Source organism: Bombina bombina, chromosome 1 (assembly GCF_027579735.1).
Source record: "Bombina bombina isolate aBomBom1 chromosome 1, aBomBom1.pri, whole genome shotgun sequence".
Taxonomy (NCBI): domain Eukaryota; kingdom Metazoa; phylum Chordata; class Amphibia; order Anura; family Bombinatoridae; genus Bombina; species Bombina bombina.
In genome coordinates, this window is record NC_069499.1 from 613,226,216 (window position 1) to 613,244,875 (window position 18,660).

The 18,660-nt window shown below is 38.6% G+C and overlaps 1 protein-coding gene across 2 annotated transcripts in view; it reads right to left on the minus strand.

Moving 5' to 3' along the window:
* NHSL2 (NHS like 2) overlaps positions 1 to 18,660 on the minus strand; it is a 343,137-nt gene that overhangs the window by 21,206 nt on the left and 303,271 nt on the right. For both annotated transcript variants that reach the window (XM_053698992.1, XM_053698994.1), the window contains one exon: positions 3,575 to 3,757. In XM_053698992.1, the coding sequence (XP_053554967.1) occupies positions 3,575 to 3,757 (183 nt within the window). The remainder of the gene's footprint in view (positions 1 to 3,574; positions 3,758 to 18,660) is intronic.

An 18,660-nucleotide genomic window follows, 5' to 3' on the forward strand; every position in this document is an offset into this window, starting at 1 on the left:
GTTTGCAAGAGAAATAGGTTTTTTTTTATTTTTATGTTGTTTTTCTGTAGTGTAGCTTCCCCCTTCCCACAGACCAATCCCCCACCCCCTGACTAATGTATTTTGATATCAATATTTAGTACTTTTAAAACTTTGAATACATAATTATTCTGTAGTGTAGCGGCTCCCACCCGCTCCCTCCCCGTGCACGCACCCGCCCCTGCCCTCCCGTGCACGCGTGCGCGTCCGCACGCGCCCCCGAACACCCCTGCCCACGATCCCGCCCCCCTCCACATCATCAGGGCCATTGATGGCCGCCACCCGCCTCCCGAACCGGCTCCCACCCACCAACGGATTTAGCCGGTGATGTCCGGTGCAGAGAGGGCCACAGAGTGGCTCTCTCTGCACCGGATTGCTAAAAAATGTTATTGCAGGATGCCTCGATATCGAGGCATCACTGCAATAACCGGAAAGCAACTGGAAGCGAGCAGGATCGCTTCCAGCTGCTTTCCAGACCAAGGACGTACGCCACACGTCCTTGGTCATTAACTGTATTTTTTTTGAGGACGTGTGGCGTACGTCCTTGGTCGTTAAGGGGTTAAAAATAAAGCATAAAATATGAAAAAAGTGTATTTTTTTTACTCCACACCCAATAACAATTAGTTTGTAATTTTATTTTTCTAAACTCTATCTTCAAAACCTGTGTTGCTAAATATTTGCAGTAGGTAACCTGTCTAAAATAAGCAGAAATTGAGAACATTTCACTGTGTTTTTCTACTGTATTATTGCCGATGTGTCAATTTGATAGACCTTAAAGGGACATTCCAGTCAAAATTTAAATGCACATAGATTTATTACATCTTTGAATAGAAACATATTTGCAATATTCATGGATTGGCAAAAATGCTTCTAGTAAAATCTATCAAGTGAAGCATAGCTAGATATTGTCACTGCACCCACATTTTAAATAAAGCAGCTGCTCAGAGCACCAGTGGGGCTTGTATCATGTCAGCAATTAACAAATTGAGTCATTACCAGATGGTATAAGCACATTAGGCTCTGTGAGCAAGTGCTGTGTTTAAAATGCTGGTGCACGGTGCATACTTAAATACACGTTTAAAACAGCTATAGCTTGTATTAGAAGCATTTTTGGCAATTGATATATATTACAAACTTGCTTCTGTTCAATACCGAAATGCACCCATGTGGTTTCTGATTTTGGCTGGAATATCCCTTTAACAAAAAGCATCTTCAAATTTAATGTATTGTTGCCAGCAATTAAACAGCTTCAGCTGCCTGGGAAGTCAAGATATGACAACAAAACTATATATTTTTAGAAACTACACCCCAGCTGCATCAAATGAGGTCTTATTTGTATTTGTATCAGAAATCTGAAGTTTGCAACAAATAAGCGAATATCACACAAAATTAAATAAAAAATGAAACAAAGCGACATGTTCATTTATATCTTACGCACTCCAAATTTGTGCTAGCAATACATGCAGACCCTCATTTGATGCACCAAGGGGTGTACTTTCCAAAACAGCTCTAGCCACCTGGGAAGTTAAATTAGTGTACATAAAGTATCCATTTGTGGAAAGTAAACCCCATGACGCATCAAATAAGGGGCTATATGTAATATGGTGCTTTGCTTAGAAAATATTTATATTTTATATTTATGTCTTGCGCACTCCAAATTTGTGCTAGCAATACATGCAGCCCCTCATTTGATGCGCCAAAGGGTGTACTTTCCAAAACTGTGTACCTTTTATACTGTATCTTACATTCCCAGGTGGCTACCGCTGCTTGTGTGCTAAGCTGGTTTTGAGCTTTTTGTTGCATTCACACACTTTTAGAAGTTGTTTTTGTGTGAATAACCTATACAAACTATATATTGTTTTTTTAGCAGACTGCAGATTCAAAATATATCATTATTATATGTGTATTTGTTATCATGTTGGAAAAATAAAGCAAAACATTAGAGAAAAGTGTATATTTTTACTCCTGACTCAATAATTAACCATAAGCAATTTTATTTTTGTAAACTCTATCATCAAAACCTGTGTGGATAAATGTTTGTTGTAGATAACCTGTATAAAATAAGTAAAAATTGAGAACGTTTCACTGTGTTTTCCTACTGTTTTATTGCCGGGATGTCAATTTAGTATATAATCAAAAACAACGTTTTTAAATGTAATATTGTGTTACCGGCATTTAAACAGTTCTAGCCGCCAGGGTAGTTAAGATATGGCAACTAAACTATACATTTTTTGAAACTACACTCACAGATCTATCAGAAGAGGGGTTTTTTGTATTTATATCTCAAAACTGGAGTATGTAGCAAATACGCAGATATTGCACTTGTTAAAAAAAAAAAAATTCTGAGCAAAGTGCGCTGTTTAGTTATATATTGCGCACTCCAATTTTGTGCTATATATACATGTAGCCTCTTATTTGATGCACCAAGGGGTGCACTTTCCAAAAATGTGCACTTTATTTACTATATCTTAACTTCCCAGGTGGCTACAACTGTCTAGTTCCAAACATCACCCCTAAAAATTAAAAGACAATGATTTTAGACTTTTTTAGGCTGTCATGTCTGCAACTAAACAGCTCTAGCCACATGGGACGTTAAAAAGGGTACATAAAGTACACATTTGTAGAAAGTACACCCCTTTGGGCATCAAATGAGGGGCTACATGTATTTCTAGCACAAAAGTGGAGTGCGTAAAAAATTTACGGAATATGGTGCTTTGGTTAGAAATGCCCCATCTCTCCATAACTGAGAGTGACAGTTGTAAATAAAGTTATGTAATGACAATATTGCGTCAATGTGTGATGATGTCATCACGCTCTGTGTGAAGCCCCGAACCTGCTCTTTAATATGAGGGCAAGATCGGACGAGTGGAGGGAGATGTGGGCGAAACTTAGCGACGGCTCCATGCCGCCGTTAGCACTCAAAGGGTTAATCTATTTGCAGGTGTTGAATACAGTAGTACAATAGTAAAATGCTCTAATATAATAGAGCATTTTATTTTTGCAATTTTATATCCCTTTAAGTGCATTGATCATTTTAAATAATTTCCAGTTCTTTGGACCCTCTGAGTGCTCACTTTTATTATGTACACATGGGGTAACTAACAATATCTAATACCCTATATAGACTATCAGGCCCATTTATCAAGCTCCGTACAGAGCTTGAAGGGCCGTGTTTCTGGCGAGTCTTCAGACTCGCCAGAAACACAACTTATGAAGCAGCGGTCTAAAGACCGCTGCTTCATAACCCTGTCCGCCTGCTCTGAGCAGGCGGACAGGAATCGCTGGAAATCAACCCGATCGAATACGATCGGGTTGATTGACAGCTCCCTGCTGGCGGCCGATTGGCCGCGAGTCAGCAGGGGGCGGCGTTGCACCAGCAGCTCTTGTGAGCTGCTGGTGCAATGTTAAATGCGGAGAGCGTATTGCTCTCCGCATTTAGCGAGGTCTTGCGGACCTGATCCGCAGTGTCGGATCAGGTCCGCAAGCCCTTTGATAAATGGGCCCCCAGGTGCTTTATTAGATAAATACTCTTCTATACAGAGCATTGCATAATAACCTGCAGCAGATTGCTTGGGATTTGAGTCAGCTGTACCCTTCTTGCTCTCTCCTTGATCCTGCTGCGAATGATGAGAGAACCCAATTATTGTTCTTCTGCGTCGTAGAGTGGTCTTAGGATTCACTGCAGTCTCTGTGTTGAACAAAGATTGATGGGACGTTGCATGTCTGTCAAAATGTTCCCCTAAATTGGTTAAAACAAAAAGCTCATTACAAAATGTCTTGCCAAAATATGTATTGTGTTGTCTAGCTTAGATTCATCTCAGTAAAAAGTCAACAACCATATATGGTAATCTTGTCTCATACAAATATTTATAATCCAGTTCAAAAAGAAGAAACAGTACATACATAGGTGAGTCATATTTATTTGTAAATCGTTTTTTCTCTTATCGCATAGCTAAAGGGACATTCAATATTATTGGAAAATAATGCAGCTAATATAACATTTGTGACTTAAATCAACTTTGTAATTATACAAGTTATACAATGTAAATATACATTTTCACCAATTAGCAAGTGCCACCAATCAGCAAGCGCTACTGATCCAAAAATTGGCTGGCTCCTAAGCTTACATTCTTGCCTTTTCAAATAAAGATACTAAGATTTCATGCTCTATCTGAATCATGAAAGAAAAAAAATTGGGTTTCATAACCCTTTAAAGGGATAGGAAAGTTAAAATTAAACGTGCATGCTTCAGATAGCACATGTAATTTTAAGACACTTTTAATTTCACTTATATTTATAAATTTACTTTGTTCTCTTGGTATCCTTTGATGAAAAAGAACATGTACATATCCTATGCTACTGTGAGCTAGCTGGTGATTAGTGGCTACTACAGATGTGCATTTGGCAGATAATTATCGCATGCCCACAAACGGGCAAGTTTGCCTATTTGCTGTTGCGAGATAATTTAGCTCTCCACTTGTAATCTAGCCCTAAATAGAGAAAGTTCACTTTTTGATTACCACATGCCCAAGATATATTGCTCCTTTTAATAAAATAACAGAGATGCGAGTAATATGACCAAATCTGTTTTAATGGCACCCTACACTTTTAATGGAAGGAAGAAACCGCTATTAGTTCGCTCTTTGGGCATGTATTACAAGTGGTGAGGTAAGTGTCTGTCTAAAATACCACCCAGTAAAGCACAGAGCCACATGAAGAACTCCCTATTTATCCATAATCCGCTTAGTACACCATCTGCTTAGTGCACCATCTGCTTAGCGCACCATCAGCTTAGCGCACCATCAGCTTGGCGCACCATCAGCTTAGCGCACCATCAGCTTAGCGCACCATCAGCTTAGCGCACCATCAGCTTAGCGCACCATCGGCTTAGCGCACCATTTGCTTAGGGCACGATCAGCTTAGTGCACCATCAGCTTAGTGCACCATCTGCTTAGCGCACCATCAGCTTAGCGCACCATCGGCTTAGCACACCATCGGCTTAGCGCACCATCTGCTTAGCGCACCATCGGCTTAGCGCACCATCGGCTTAGTGCACCATCGGCTTAGCGCACCATCGGCTTAGTGCATCATCAGCTTAGTGCACCATCAGCTTAGCGTACCATCGGCTTAGCGCACCATCAGCTTAGCGCACCATCGGCTTAGCGCACCATCTGCTTAGCGTTTGAGCAATATCCAACATGAATTTACTGTTCCCTCATAAAAGTCTATTATGTGAGGGATTTGGTGCATCCGTGCTATCTCATGTCAGCATGCCCTAGACGATGGGGCCTATTTATCATATGTCTATCTGAATCATGAAAGATCAGGTCCGACAGACATCGCGGAATGCGGAGAGCAATACGCTCTCCGTATTCAGCATTGCACCAGCAGCTCAAAAGAGCTGCTGTTGCAACGCCGCCCCCTGCAGACTCGCGGACAATCGGCCGCCAGTAGGGGGTGTCAATCAACCCGATCGTACTCGATCGGGTTGATTTCCGGCGATTCCTGTCCGCCTCATCAGAGCAGGCAGACAGGTTATGGAGCAGCGGTCTTTAGAAGACTCGCCAGAAACACGGGCCTTAAAGCTCCGTTCAGAGCTTGATAGATAGGCCCCTATAGCTTGAGCGATTAAAAAAACCTTTAGTCTTTTAATATGAGCGCCTGAGCAATGTTAAAGTAACAGAGCTATTTTTTTGTACTCCGCTTGTGATCTGGGCCTTAATTCACTATCTTTCACTATATACTACTCTAGACCTACATACATAATCCATTAAAAATGATTAGTTTCAGCTCTGGTGTAAACAGAAAATAATTTCTGGGCAAAATTTACTGTGCTTAAAGGGACACTAAAGTCAAGAAAAAAACTTTCATGATTCAAATAGACCTTCCATTTATAAAGGTCTTTCCCATTTACTTCCATTATAAAATTGTGCACAGTCTTTTTACATACAGACCTTCTGAGGCACCAGCGACTACTAGCTTGTGCAAGAGTGCACAGTGTGATTGGCTAATGGCTACTGTCACATGATACAGGGGGCTATTCTATAATCTTTTTTTATTTTGCACATATTCTATTGTATTTAATGATCCTAACTGATCTCTCCATACTTTAGAGAATTATAAGAAAATAGCAACTGGTGAAGGCTGCAGAGACCACAGTGAATTGTGCCATCATTCTGTGGAGGTATTTGGTGTATTAAAAGTTTGGGAAGAATAATAAAACCAGTAATTGTTTAAATACCCAGTGAGAGGCTTACTTTAATTGGACAGTGTGCACTTTTCTACTTTCATAGATATATCTTTATGCTTAATAAACAAATATTATACTGTATTTATTATTAAACACTTGGATTTGAGAAATGTTAAAGAAAACAAATGTTAAAGGGACAGTCTACTCCAGAATTGTTATTGTTCAAAAAGATAGATAATCCCTTTATTACCCATTCCCCAGTTTTGTATAACCAAGAAAGTTATATTAATATACTTTTTACCTCTGTGATTACCTTGTATCTAGGCCTCTGAAGACTGCCCCCTTATTTCAGTTATTTTGACAGACTTACATTTTAGCCAATCAGTGCCCACTCATAAGTAACTCCACGAGCGTGAGCACAATGTTATCTATATGGCACACATGAAGTAGCACTGTCTAGCGGTGAAAAACTGTCTAAATGCACTGAGATAAGAAGCGGCCTTCATGGGCTTAGAAATTAGTATAAGAGCTTACCTAGGTTTAGCTTTCAACAAATGATACCAAGAGAAAACAAAGCAAATTTGATGATAAAGGTATATTGGAAAGTTGATTAAAATTGCATGCCCTATCTGAATCATGAAAGTTTAATTTTGACTAGACTGTACCTTTAACTTCAAATTTCAGTTGTTAAAATTTGAATGCTGAATATAACATCCAAATATTATACTTTGTATAGATTCCAGATTTACATTGATGTAATTTATTAATATTTTTATTCTTTTGAAAAACAAATAAGTGTAAAGCCAGAGTACTAAAATCCTAGGGGCCTATTTCCGGCGAGCCTGAAACAGAAGTTACGAAACATCGGTCTAAAGACCGCTGCTTCATAACTTGTCCACCTGCTCTGAGGCCGGGGACAGAAATCAACCCGATTGAATACGATCGGGTTGATTGACACCCCCTGCTAGCGGCCGATTGGCCGCAAATCTGCAGGGGGTGATATTGCACCAGCAGTTCACAAGAACTGCTGGTGCAATGATAAATGCCGACAGCGTACATATATCGATATGCAACGCTACATCGCTACACATTAATAAATATACCCCCTAGTGTTAATATTTGCTTTTTGAATGTTACTTTTGATAAAGGGAAAAATTATATATATATATATTATTTTTTTTCAAAAACAATTATTGTGTTTAACAAACATTTATTAACAAATGTTCCAAACAAATGAATTCATATATATGATGCATTGCAGCCCTCTGGTGGCTAAGGCGTTAATTTATTCTAACACCTTTTTTTCTTTAGAGATGAATAGCTCATTCTTAGCCTTGATACAGTCGGGCACGTTCAGTCCGTTTCTAAACACTATAATAATGATCAGTGAGAAACAGTCATTCAAAGTAAAACGGAGAGCAATACTGATATCACGAATCTCTTACAAAATATTTCTATTTCCACAAAGGCAACATTTATGCAGTAAGCTACTATTTATCCCTGTCTCTAGGCAGACTGATGGCAACAGCAAAGCTTGCTAGAAAAGATTATGTCAATGTGCTCAGTTATTCTGTGCTCTGATTGGCTGAAAATGTTCTCTGATTGGCTGTTTTCAGGTGACGTAATGGGTCTTCACAGCTTGGAGACCCACTGTTTGTATACGGATACTTAAAGTATACATTTTACTTCCTCTGCGCAATCTAAAAAGATGATTATTTCATCTGAATAAAGAGAGGAAGGTGAATAGTCATTTTCAAGTCAGTTGATATCAGAGACAGTCTGGTCTTTCTGCAGCTTGCTCAGTAACACAACAGTTTATAATAAGACCGCTGTTTGTCATTAACAAAGAAGTAAGGATCTGAGTAAATGAGAGACATTTGTGGGTATGAATTCTGGAATATGAATAAACCTTTAACACTTGAAACTAAACACTATCATTTTTTCACTTTAAGCCTAATTATTACTGAGCTTTTAACCAATTAAACATGCTAGTTTCTTTAGGTCACTTTGCTCCTAAGTGAACCTAAATTTAAACATACTAGGATTTTATGCTCCTACCTAATTCTGTTACTTTAGCCCATTACATATTTACTATTGTTATACCATGTAACTCCTACATGGTATAAACCATTTCATCCATTAAACGTGTCACTGTTATTAAGTCCCTTCTTCTTTACATGAGACTGACAATTGATTCATTTGAGAGCAGGGAACATTTTAAGTCTCCTTTTGCCTGAAGTGCATAGTCTGAATTGCTTTGAGATTGTGGCTTACTTCAGTATGCTCTGGTTGTCCTTCCCAGAGAGTCATTTCTGGGTTCCTACACTGTCAGAACAAATGTGCAAAAATTGTACCTTTAGGGGTACAACAGCTTGTCACTGGGGCAGTATCCTCAAAGTTACACCTGCTGTACCCTTTTAACATGGGAACATATTGGTACTCTTCCAGTTTGTACTTTTCAAAGGCAAATATGTACCTTTGGCGACTAAATTATACCTCAGTACTATGGTACCATAATGTAACCTTAAAAATGGTGCAAATTTTGACTTTTAAGGGTACTGCCCCAGTGACAAGCCCTTTGTACATCATGATAACAAATTTGTACTCAGTGCAGCAAAAAACATAATTTATGTAAGAACTTACCTGATAAATTAATTTTGTTCATGGTGGCAAGAGTCCATGAGCTAGTGACATATGGGATATACATTCCGACCAGTATGGGGCAAAGTTTCCCAAACCTCAAATGCCTATAAATACACCTCCCACCTCACTCATACATCAGTTTAACGTATAGCCAAGGAACAGGATAAAAAATGTGCTTTAATACAAAAAAAATCATAACCCCAAATAAATGGGTGGTTCTCGTGGACTCGCCACCATGAAAGAAATTAATTTATCAGGTAAGTTCTTACATAAATTATGTTTTCTTTCATATAAGGTGGTGAGAGTCCATGAGCTAGTGACATATGGGGTATAATACCCAATATGTGGAAGTCCACGAGTCACTAGAAAGGGAGGGATAAAATAAAGACAGCTATTTCCGCTGAGAAATTAAATCCAAAAAAATAATTAAGTTTTCTAAAAAAATCAAAAAAATGAATGTAATGCTTGTGGGATACTCCTCTATCAGACCAAACTCGGCCAGTAGTCTTGTAATCCCTGCGTCGAGCCGGAAAGATAGGGAATATCCCAGAGCAGAGAAAGTTAGCAAGATGAGGGAAGCAGGCAGGGTAGTCTTTAGCAGCAATGATAGAGCAGTCCAAGGTAAACCACTAGAATAGTCAGGCAGGCAGGGTTTGGCAACAGAGAGGCAATCCAGAATAATAGGGGTTAGAAGGTAGAGTAGTCAGGCAAGCAGAGTTCAGCAGCAGTATCAGTCCAGCAATTTAGGGGTTAAACAGGAAGAGTAGTCAGACAAGCAAAGTTCAGCAGCAGTATATCAATCCAGCAATTCAGGGGTATAACAGATAGAGTAATCAGACAGGCAAGGTTCAAACGGGCAATATTGCAGTAACGATCTATCACACCCAGGAGCACACAAAGTATCACCTATACTTGGGCAGTGATAGATTGTTAATGTGGACTTACATAGGCTAGAGCGGCGCGGCGTGACACTTAAATTATAGGCACTAGAATCAAACTGAGAAAGCTGCCTGAAGAACCTTTCTACCAAAAGCTGCTTCCGAAGAAGCAAAAACATAAAAATGGAAATATTTAGTAAAGGTATGCAAAGAAGACTAAGTGGCTGCTTTGCAGATTTGATCAACTGAAGTTTCATTCTTGAAAACCCAAGATGTGGCAACTGATCTTGTAGAATGAGCTGTTATTCTCTGAGACGGAGACTGCCCCGCCTCTAAATAAGCTTTGTGAATGAGAAGTTTCAACCAAGATACCAAAGAAATGGCAGAGGCTTTCTTACCTTTTCTGGAACTAGAAAAAATAACAAATAGACTAGAAGTCTTTCTGAAATATTAAGTAGCCTAAATTATAATATTTCAAAGCTCTTACTACAACAAAAGAATGTAAAGACCTTTCAAGAGAATTCTTAGGATTAGGACACAAGGGAGGAACAATAATTTCCCTATTGATGTTGTTAGAATTTACAACTTCAGGTAAAAATTAAACAAAGTCCGCCATACAGCTTATCTTGATGGAAAATCAGATAAGGAGACTCGTAAAAGAGAGCAGACAGTTCAGAAACTCTTTTATCAGAAGATATAGCCAAGAGAAATAACACTTTCCAAAAAAGTAGTTTAATGTCCAAAAAATGCATAGGCTCAAAAGGAGGAGCCTGCAAAGTCTTTAATACCAAATTTAGAGGAGGAGAGATAGTTTTAATAACAGGTTTGATACAAGTCAAAGCCTGTATGAAACAGTGAACATAAGGAAAATTAGCAATCTTTCTGTGAAATAAAACAGAAAGAGCAGAGATGTGTCCCCTTTCAAAGTATTGGCAGACAAACCTTTATCCAAACCATCCTGAAGTAAATATACAATCCTAGGAATTCTAAAAGAATGCCAAGAATAATCAAGAGTGGAACACCATGAAATATAGGTTTTCCAAACCTTATGATATATTTTCCTTGAAACAGGCTTACAAGCCTGTATCATAGTGTTAATTACAGAGTCAGAGAAACCTCTATGACTAAGGACTAAGCGTTCAATTTCCATGCCTTCAAATTTAGAGATTTGAGATCCGGGTGGAAAAACAGGCCTTGAGACAGGTCTGGTCTTAGAGGAAGTGACCAAGGTTGGCAACTGAAAATTCGGACAAGGTCTGCATACAATAACCTGTAAGGCCATGCTAGTGCTATCAGAAACACATAAGATTGTTCCATTATGATTTTTGAGATCACTCTTAGAAGAAGAACCAGAGGTGAAAAAATGTAAGCAGGTTGGTAAAACCATGGAACTGCTAGAGCATCCATCAATTCCGCCTGAGGATCCCTGGACCTGGGGAGGTGTCTGGGAAGTATCTTGTTTAGAGAATCAGATCTATGTCTGGAAGACCCCACATCTGCACAATCTGGATGGAGAGACCACTACCCCGGATGTAAAGTCTGACGGCTGAGATAATCCGCTTCCTATTTGTCTATACCTGGTATATGAATCGCAGTGATTAGACAAGAGTTGGATTCCGCCCACGAAAGTATTAGAGATACTTCTTTCATTGCTAGGGGACTGGGAGTCCCCCCTTGATGATTGACATATGCTACTGTTTTGACATTATCTGTTTGAAACCAAATATACAATTCTTTCTTTAGTAGAGGCCAAGCCTGAAGAGCTCTGAAAATAGCACAGAGTTCTAAGATATAGATTGGTAACCTCGCCTCTCGAGGATTCCAAACTCCTTGTGCTGACAGAGACCCCCAAACAGCCCCCCAACCTGTGAGATGTGCATCTGTTGTGATCACAGTCTAGGACGAACAAAGGAGGCCCCTTGAACAATAAGGTGATGGTTTAGCCACCAAGTCAGAAAGAGTTGAGTGTTGGGATTTAAATATATTAGTTGTGATATCTGCGTATATTCCCTGCACCATTGGTGCCACATGCAAAGCTGTAGAGGTCTCATATGAAAACAAGCAAAAAGGATTGTGTCCGATGCTGCAATCATAAGTTCTAAAACTTCCATGCACATAGCCACTGAAGGGAATGATAAGAGACTAAAGGTTTAGACAAGCTGAAACCAATCTCAAACGTCTCTTTCCTGTTAGGGATAGAGTCATGGACACTGAATCTATCTGGAAATCTATTGAGCTAGTACCAAGATATCGTCCAAATAAGGAAACACTGCAATACCCTGCTTTCTGATTACAGATAGAAGGGCACCTAAAACTATGAACAATGTTCTTGGTGCTGTTGCAAGGCCAAACAGTAGAGCGGCAATGCTTGTTTAGAAAAGAGAATCTTAGAAAACGATAGTGATCTGGATGAATCGAATTGTGAAGGTAAGCGTCCTGTAAGTCTATTGAGCACATGAAGTGACCTTGCTGAACAAAAGGCAGAATATTCCTTATAGTCACTATCTTGAAAGTTGGAACTCTTACAAAACGATTTAAAGTTTTCAGATCCAAAATTGGTCTGAAAGAATTTTCCTTCTTTGGTACAATGAATAGATTTGAATAAAAAACCCAATCCTTGTTACTGCTGTGGAACCGGGATAATTACCCCTGAAAGTTCTAGATCTGAAACACATTTCAGAAAGGCTTGAGATTTCACTGGGTTTTTTGGTACATGAGTAAGAAAGAATCTTCCCAAAGGAGGTCTTATTCTGAATCCTATTTCATACCCCTGATAAATTATATTCTGAATCCACAGATGTTAGACAGAGTCTGTCCAAACTCTTTGAAATAGCTTAGTCTGCCCCTTACCAGAAGAACTGGCTTGAGGGCCGCACCTTCATGTAGGTTTAGGGGCAGGATTTTGTTTATTATAAGGCTTGGGTTTATTCCAATTTGGAGATGGTCTCCAATTAGAACCAGAAGCCTTAGGGGAAGGAGTGGTTTTAGGTTCTCTATTCTGACGAAAGGAACAAAAATGATTGGGAGCTTAAAAATTACCCTTAGATTTCTTGTCTTGGGGCAGAAAGACTCCCTTACCCCCCCCCCCCAGTAACAGTGGAGATAATAATCTAGACATCATGTAAGCATTCCAAGATTAAGCCATAAAACTCTTCTAGTTAGAATGGCTAAAGATATGGATTTGACATTGATCCTTATAACATCAAATATAGCATCATAAATAAAATGATTTGTATGTTGAAGTAAAACAATAATGTTAGATAATTCAGAATCTGAAGACAAGGGCTGGGCTAAACTGTCCAACCAAAAAGTAGAAGCAGCTGCAACATCAGCCCTAGATATAGCAAGTCTAGGAAAATAGCCAGTATGAAAATATGCCCTTCTTAGATAAGTTGCAATCTTCCTATCTAAAGGATCCTTAAAAGAAATACTGTCTTCCATATGAATAGTAGTATGTCTGGCAAGAGTGAAAATTGCCCAATCAGTTTTAGGAACTGTTTCCCAAAGTTTTAAAATGCCTACAGGTAAAGGATACAATTTCTTAAACCTAGAAGAAGGGTTAAAAGAGGTACCAGGCTTAGACCATTCTTTAGCAATCACATAATCACATTAGAGATAGCGTCAGGAATAGGAAATACTTCAGTAGTAATAACAGTAGTCTTAAATACAGAATTTAGACAATTACTAGCTTATCATCAGGAGGTTTAGACTCCTCAATACCCAAAGTAAACAAAACTTCCTTTAAGAGAGAATGAATATATTCTAACTTAAATAAAAAAGATTTTTCTATATCCGTTTCAGTAGAGGATACATCAGTATGCTCAAGGTCAGAACTTAAAGGGACAGTCTACACCAGAATTGTTATTGTTTTACAAGATAGATAATCCCTTTTTTACCAACACAGTTATATTTATATATTTTTTTATCTCTGTGATTATCTTGTATCTGAGCCTCTGCAAACTGCCCCTTTTTTCAGTTCTTTTGACAGACTTGTAGTTTAGCCAATCAGTGATAGCTCCAAGGTAACTTCACGTGCATGAGCACAGTGTTATCTATATGAAATTCATGAACTAACACCCTCTAGTGGTGAAAAACCTGTTAAAATGCATTCTTAAGAGGCGGCCTTCAAGGTCTAAGAAATTAGCATATGAACCTCCTAGGTTAAGCTTTCAACTAAGAATACCAAGAGAACAAAGCAAAATTGGTGATAAAAGTAAATTGGAAAATTGTTTAAAATGACATGCCCTATCTGAATCATGAAAGTTTATTTTGGACTAGACTGTCCCTTTAATTCACTAGGTTTAGGAAAATGTTGCAAAATAGCAGTCATTGCCTTCTCTATAGCTGCAGCAATAAAATCTTACATGTCTGCAGTAATGCTATGTACATTAGACTGAGATAGAATAACAGCGGGTGTATTTGTACTCATAGATATATTATCAGCATTTAACAATTTGTCAAAAACAAGAGCCACATAATAAAGCTGAATAATTTAGATCAGCTTTAATACAACAAACATACTTAGCTTTAGTAAATATGTGTTCAGGCAGCTCAAATCCTATGGTAACATCAGAGGCAGGTTCAGTTTAAGACATAATTGCAAAAAAAAAAAAGAAAAATAATAATTCTGCAAATGTATATCCATGCTCCTATATTATAAAACAAGCGTAAATTTATAACAAAATAAAATCGATTTATAAAATAATGCTTCATGAAAGCTCTCTTAGTGTTGACAAAGAAAACTGAATGAGCTGGGGGCGGATCTATAACTGGAACCTTTTGGTGGGAAAATTTACATTTTTGGAGGGAAATATTTGGCGCCAATAAAACCGTGCAAAATGATGACACGTCACACTATGACATAAATAGCATCATCACATGCGCGACATGCACACACAATGCTTAGAAGCGCCTTTCACTGAAGAAATCAGCACATCATGCTTCACCATCTCCTAAGGAGGCAAAGTTTGTAAAACTGAGGTATGAGTGAGGTGGGAGGTGCAGTTATAAGCATTTGAGGTTTGGGAGACTTTGCCCCCTCCTGGTAGGAATGTATATCCCATACGTCACTAGCTCATGGACTCTCGCCGCACATATGAAAGAAATAAAAAGGCCAAAATGCTGTTCCTTCAAATTTTTGAAATACCATTCAAATATACATTCACCTGCTGTGCTCTTGCTCAGAAAGCTAAGTATATAAGTATTTGTCTAGCTTAATAACAAAAATTTAAAAAAGAAACTTGCAGTAGCCACACTGTTTGCTGAGTTTGCAAAGTATAGCCAGAAAGCAGATCCTACAACCCTGCCACTGAAATTCCTGAAAAAGCAGGCAAGACCAACTGTTCCAAAAGGAGCTACTCAAAATGCTTTGTTTCACTCAGGACAAGACTCTAACAGCACACCATTTAACTTATGGTGACACACTCCACATAAAACATAAACAAAGAGAAAACATATAGACAACAATATAATAATAAAATATAACTCTAACAAATAACCTTTTGATCACACAAGTAATTTGTACCTTTTTGGGGGATTAAATGGTACAGACATGGACCCTTTGACAGTTGGAAACATATCTGTACCTTATTTACCCCTAAATGGTACTATTAGTTCCTTATGGTATAATTCTGACCCATTTAGGGTACAACCACAGCAGTTGTATTCATCAAGCTCCGTACGGAGCTGTATGTAGCTGTTTTGCGGGAAACAGGTCCGCTACCTCAGGCGGCGGACAGCGATCCGCCCGATCGCATACGATCGGGTTGATTGACACCCCCTGCTAGAGGCCGATTGGCTGCGAATGTGCAGGGGGCGGCATTGCACAAGCATTTCTAGTGAAATGCTTGTGCAATTATAAATGCAGACAGCGTATGCTGTTGGCATTTATAGATGTGTGACGGACATGATCCGCAACAGTGAATGATGTTCACAAACTGACCCCAACCGTACCCTTTTTCTCTAACTATGTACTGAGGACACACATAATTTAACACATCAGATAGCCACTTTGGGTCAATAATTCTTATGGTGTTCTCTTAGTATATTCTCTTCATATCTGAAAACATAGCAAGGCCAGCGATTGTTGTGTCTCCATCACTTAGTGTATGTATAATTACTTATTTATTTTCTCTGTAACATCAACATGGTCCACTATATGTTTGCTAGAATTTTTTTTTTATAAAAAAAACTACAATGCCCTCTATTTTGAGGGCATTTGGGGCACTTTTAGAAAATGAACCAGAGATTGGATCTATGGCTAATTTTTGGGGCGCTAATTATGACCAGCAGGACCCTACTGTTCCAATAATATTTTTTTAATTGGCACGATGCTGTGGATATTCAAGATTTATGGAATATCTATTTGTGTTTATGCAGTGACCCTATTCCTACTTTGCACATGCAGTAAGGAGATAATGGTGAGTGCTGACTATTTTTTGTATTCACTGATAAATACAGGCAGGGAGGGAGTCTGAAATAGACTGTAAGACTACAGATACCCTGCCCTAGAGTGGAGCTTCAGTGTGTTACAAGTGATTTCATCAGTAGATTATCATCTATTGAGTTTACAAATTCTGTGTGAAAATAATTCAAATGTTTTCCTTGATCTCAAAAGTTCTTTCTTTATTTCTTCTGATTTTAAAAGAAATTAAAACATACTTGTGGACCCTTAAGTACTGTCTGTGCGCCATGGATAAGGTATCACTAAATGTGTTATATGATGTGTCATTGTGTCACAGTGTCAGATTGCTAATCTGGTTAAACTGATTTTGTGGTAATTATGTTTACAGGAAGTGTATTGCAACAGTATGTGTAATCACATTTCTTGGTCCAGATGTTATTTAAAAAAAAAAAAAAAGTACAGAAATATTGCAGGTTTTGTGTGATAAGTTAACGCCTTTATTGTCGCATTTTTGCAACTTTGTATCTGCCATCTCCTAGCGTGAAAAAAATATATCTGTTGTCCATAAGAAAAATATTTTTTTTAATATATAGTAGACATAAATTAAAGATCTTAATAATTATGTATTTCCCCCCAATCTCTCTTTGAATTGCAAACAATCGGCTAGATTACGAGTTTTGCAGTAAGAGGGGTGCAGTACTAACTTGCACTTTATTATCACCGCTCACTTTCCTACTGCGCTGGTATTACAGATTTTTACAAACCCGGCGTTAAAAGGCATGTAGTGAGCGTAGAGCAAAATTGTGCTCCATACTGAACTCCAATACCAGCGCTGCTTAAGTCAGCGGTGAGCTGGTTGTACGTTCACGATTTCCCCATAGACATCAATGGGGAGAGCCGGCTGAGAAAAAGTCTAACACCTGCAAAAAAGCAGCGTTTAGCTCAGTAACGCAGCGCCATTGATTCCTATGGGGAAACTAAAGTTATGCTTACACCTAACATCCTAACATGAACCCCAAGTTTAAACACCCCTAATCTTACACTTATTAACCCCTAATCTGCCGCCCCCGACATCGCCGACACCTACATTATACTTATTAACCCCTAATCTGCCTCTCCGGACATCGCCGCCACCTACATTATACTTATGAACCCCTAATCTGCTGCCCCCAACATCGCCGACACCTACATTATATTTATTAACCCCTAATCTGCTGCCCACAACATCGCCGACAGCTACATTATGTTATTTACCCCTAATCTGCCGCCCCCAACGTCGCCGCCACTACAATAAACATTAACCCCTAAACCTCCATACTCCCACATCGCAAACACTAGTTAAATATTATTAACCCCTAATCTGCCGCCCCTAACATCACCGCCACCTACCTACATTTATTAACCCCTAATCTGCCGCCCCCAACGTCACCGCCACTATATTATATTTATTAACCCCTAAACCTAAGTCTAACCCTAACACCCCCTAACTTAAATATAATTAAAATAAATCTAAATAAAATCTACAATTATTACCTAAATTATTCCTATTTAAAAATAAATACTTACCTGTAAAATAAACCCTAAGCTAGCTACAATATAACTAATAGTTACATTGTAGCTATCTTAGGGTTTATTTCTCTTGTTAAGTGTATTCAGTCCACGGGTCATCCATTACTTATGGGATATATTCCCTTCCCAACAGGAAGTTGCAAGAGGATCACCCAAGCAGAGCTGCTATATAGCTCCTCCCCTCACATGTCATATCTAGTCATTCTCTTGCAACCCTCAACACAGAAGGAGGTCGTGAGAGGAGTGTGGTGTTTTATACTTAATTATTTCTTCAATCAAAAGTTTGTTATTTTTAAATGGCACCGGAGTGTGCTGTTTTTTTCTCAGGCAGTATTTAGAAGAAGAAATCTGCCTGCGTTTTCTATGATCTTAGCAGAAGTAACTAAGATCCACTGGCTGTTCTCGCACATTCTGAGGAGTGAGGTAACTTCAGAAAGGGAATAGCGTGCGGGGTCTCCTGCAAATGAGGTATGTGCAGTAAAATATTTTTCTAAGAAATGGAATTGACTAAGAAAATACTGCTGATACCTATTTTAGCGCTTTTTTGCGCAGTAAAAATTCAGTCACAGTCTTCCTGCTTCTTCCTGCATGACCCAGGACGTCTCTAGAGAGCTCAGAGGTTTTCAAAAGTCATTTTGAGGGAGGTAATCAGTCACAGCAGACCTGTGACAGTGTGTTTGACTGTGTTAAAAACGTTTATTTGCATATTAATTATCTGTTTTTGGGTATTAAGGGGTTAATCATCCATTTGCTAGTGGGTGCAATCCTCTGCTAAACTAATATATTTACTGTGAAAATTTGATTGCTATAACAGATTTGGTTCATTGTTATTTCAACTGTGACAGGTTTTTTTTTGTGCTTCTTAAAGGCGCAGTAGCGTTTTTTATATTTCTTGTAAATTTATTTTAAAGCACTTTCCAAGCTTGCTAGTCTCATTGCTAGTCTGTTTAAACATGTCT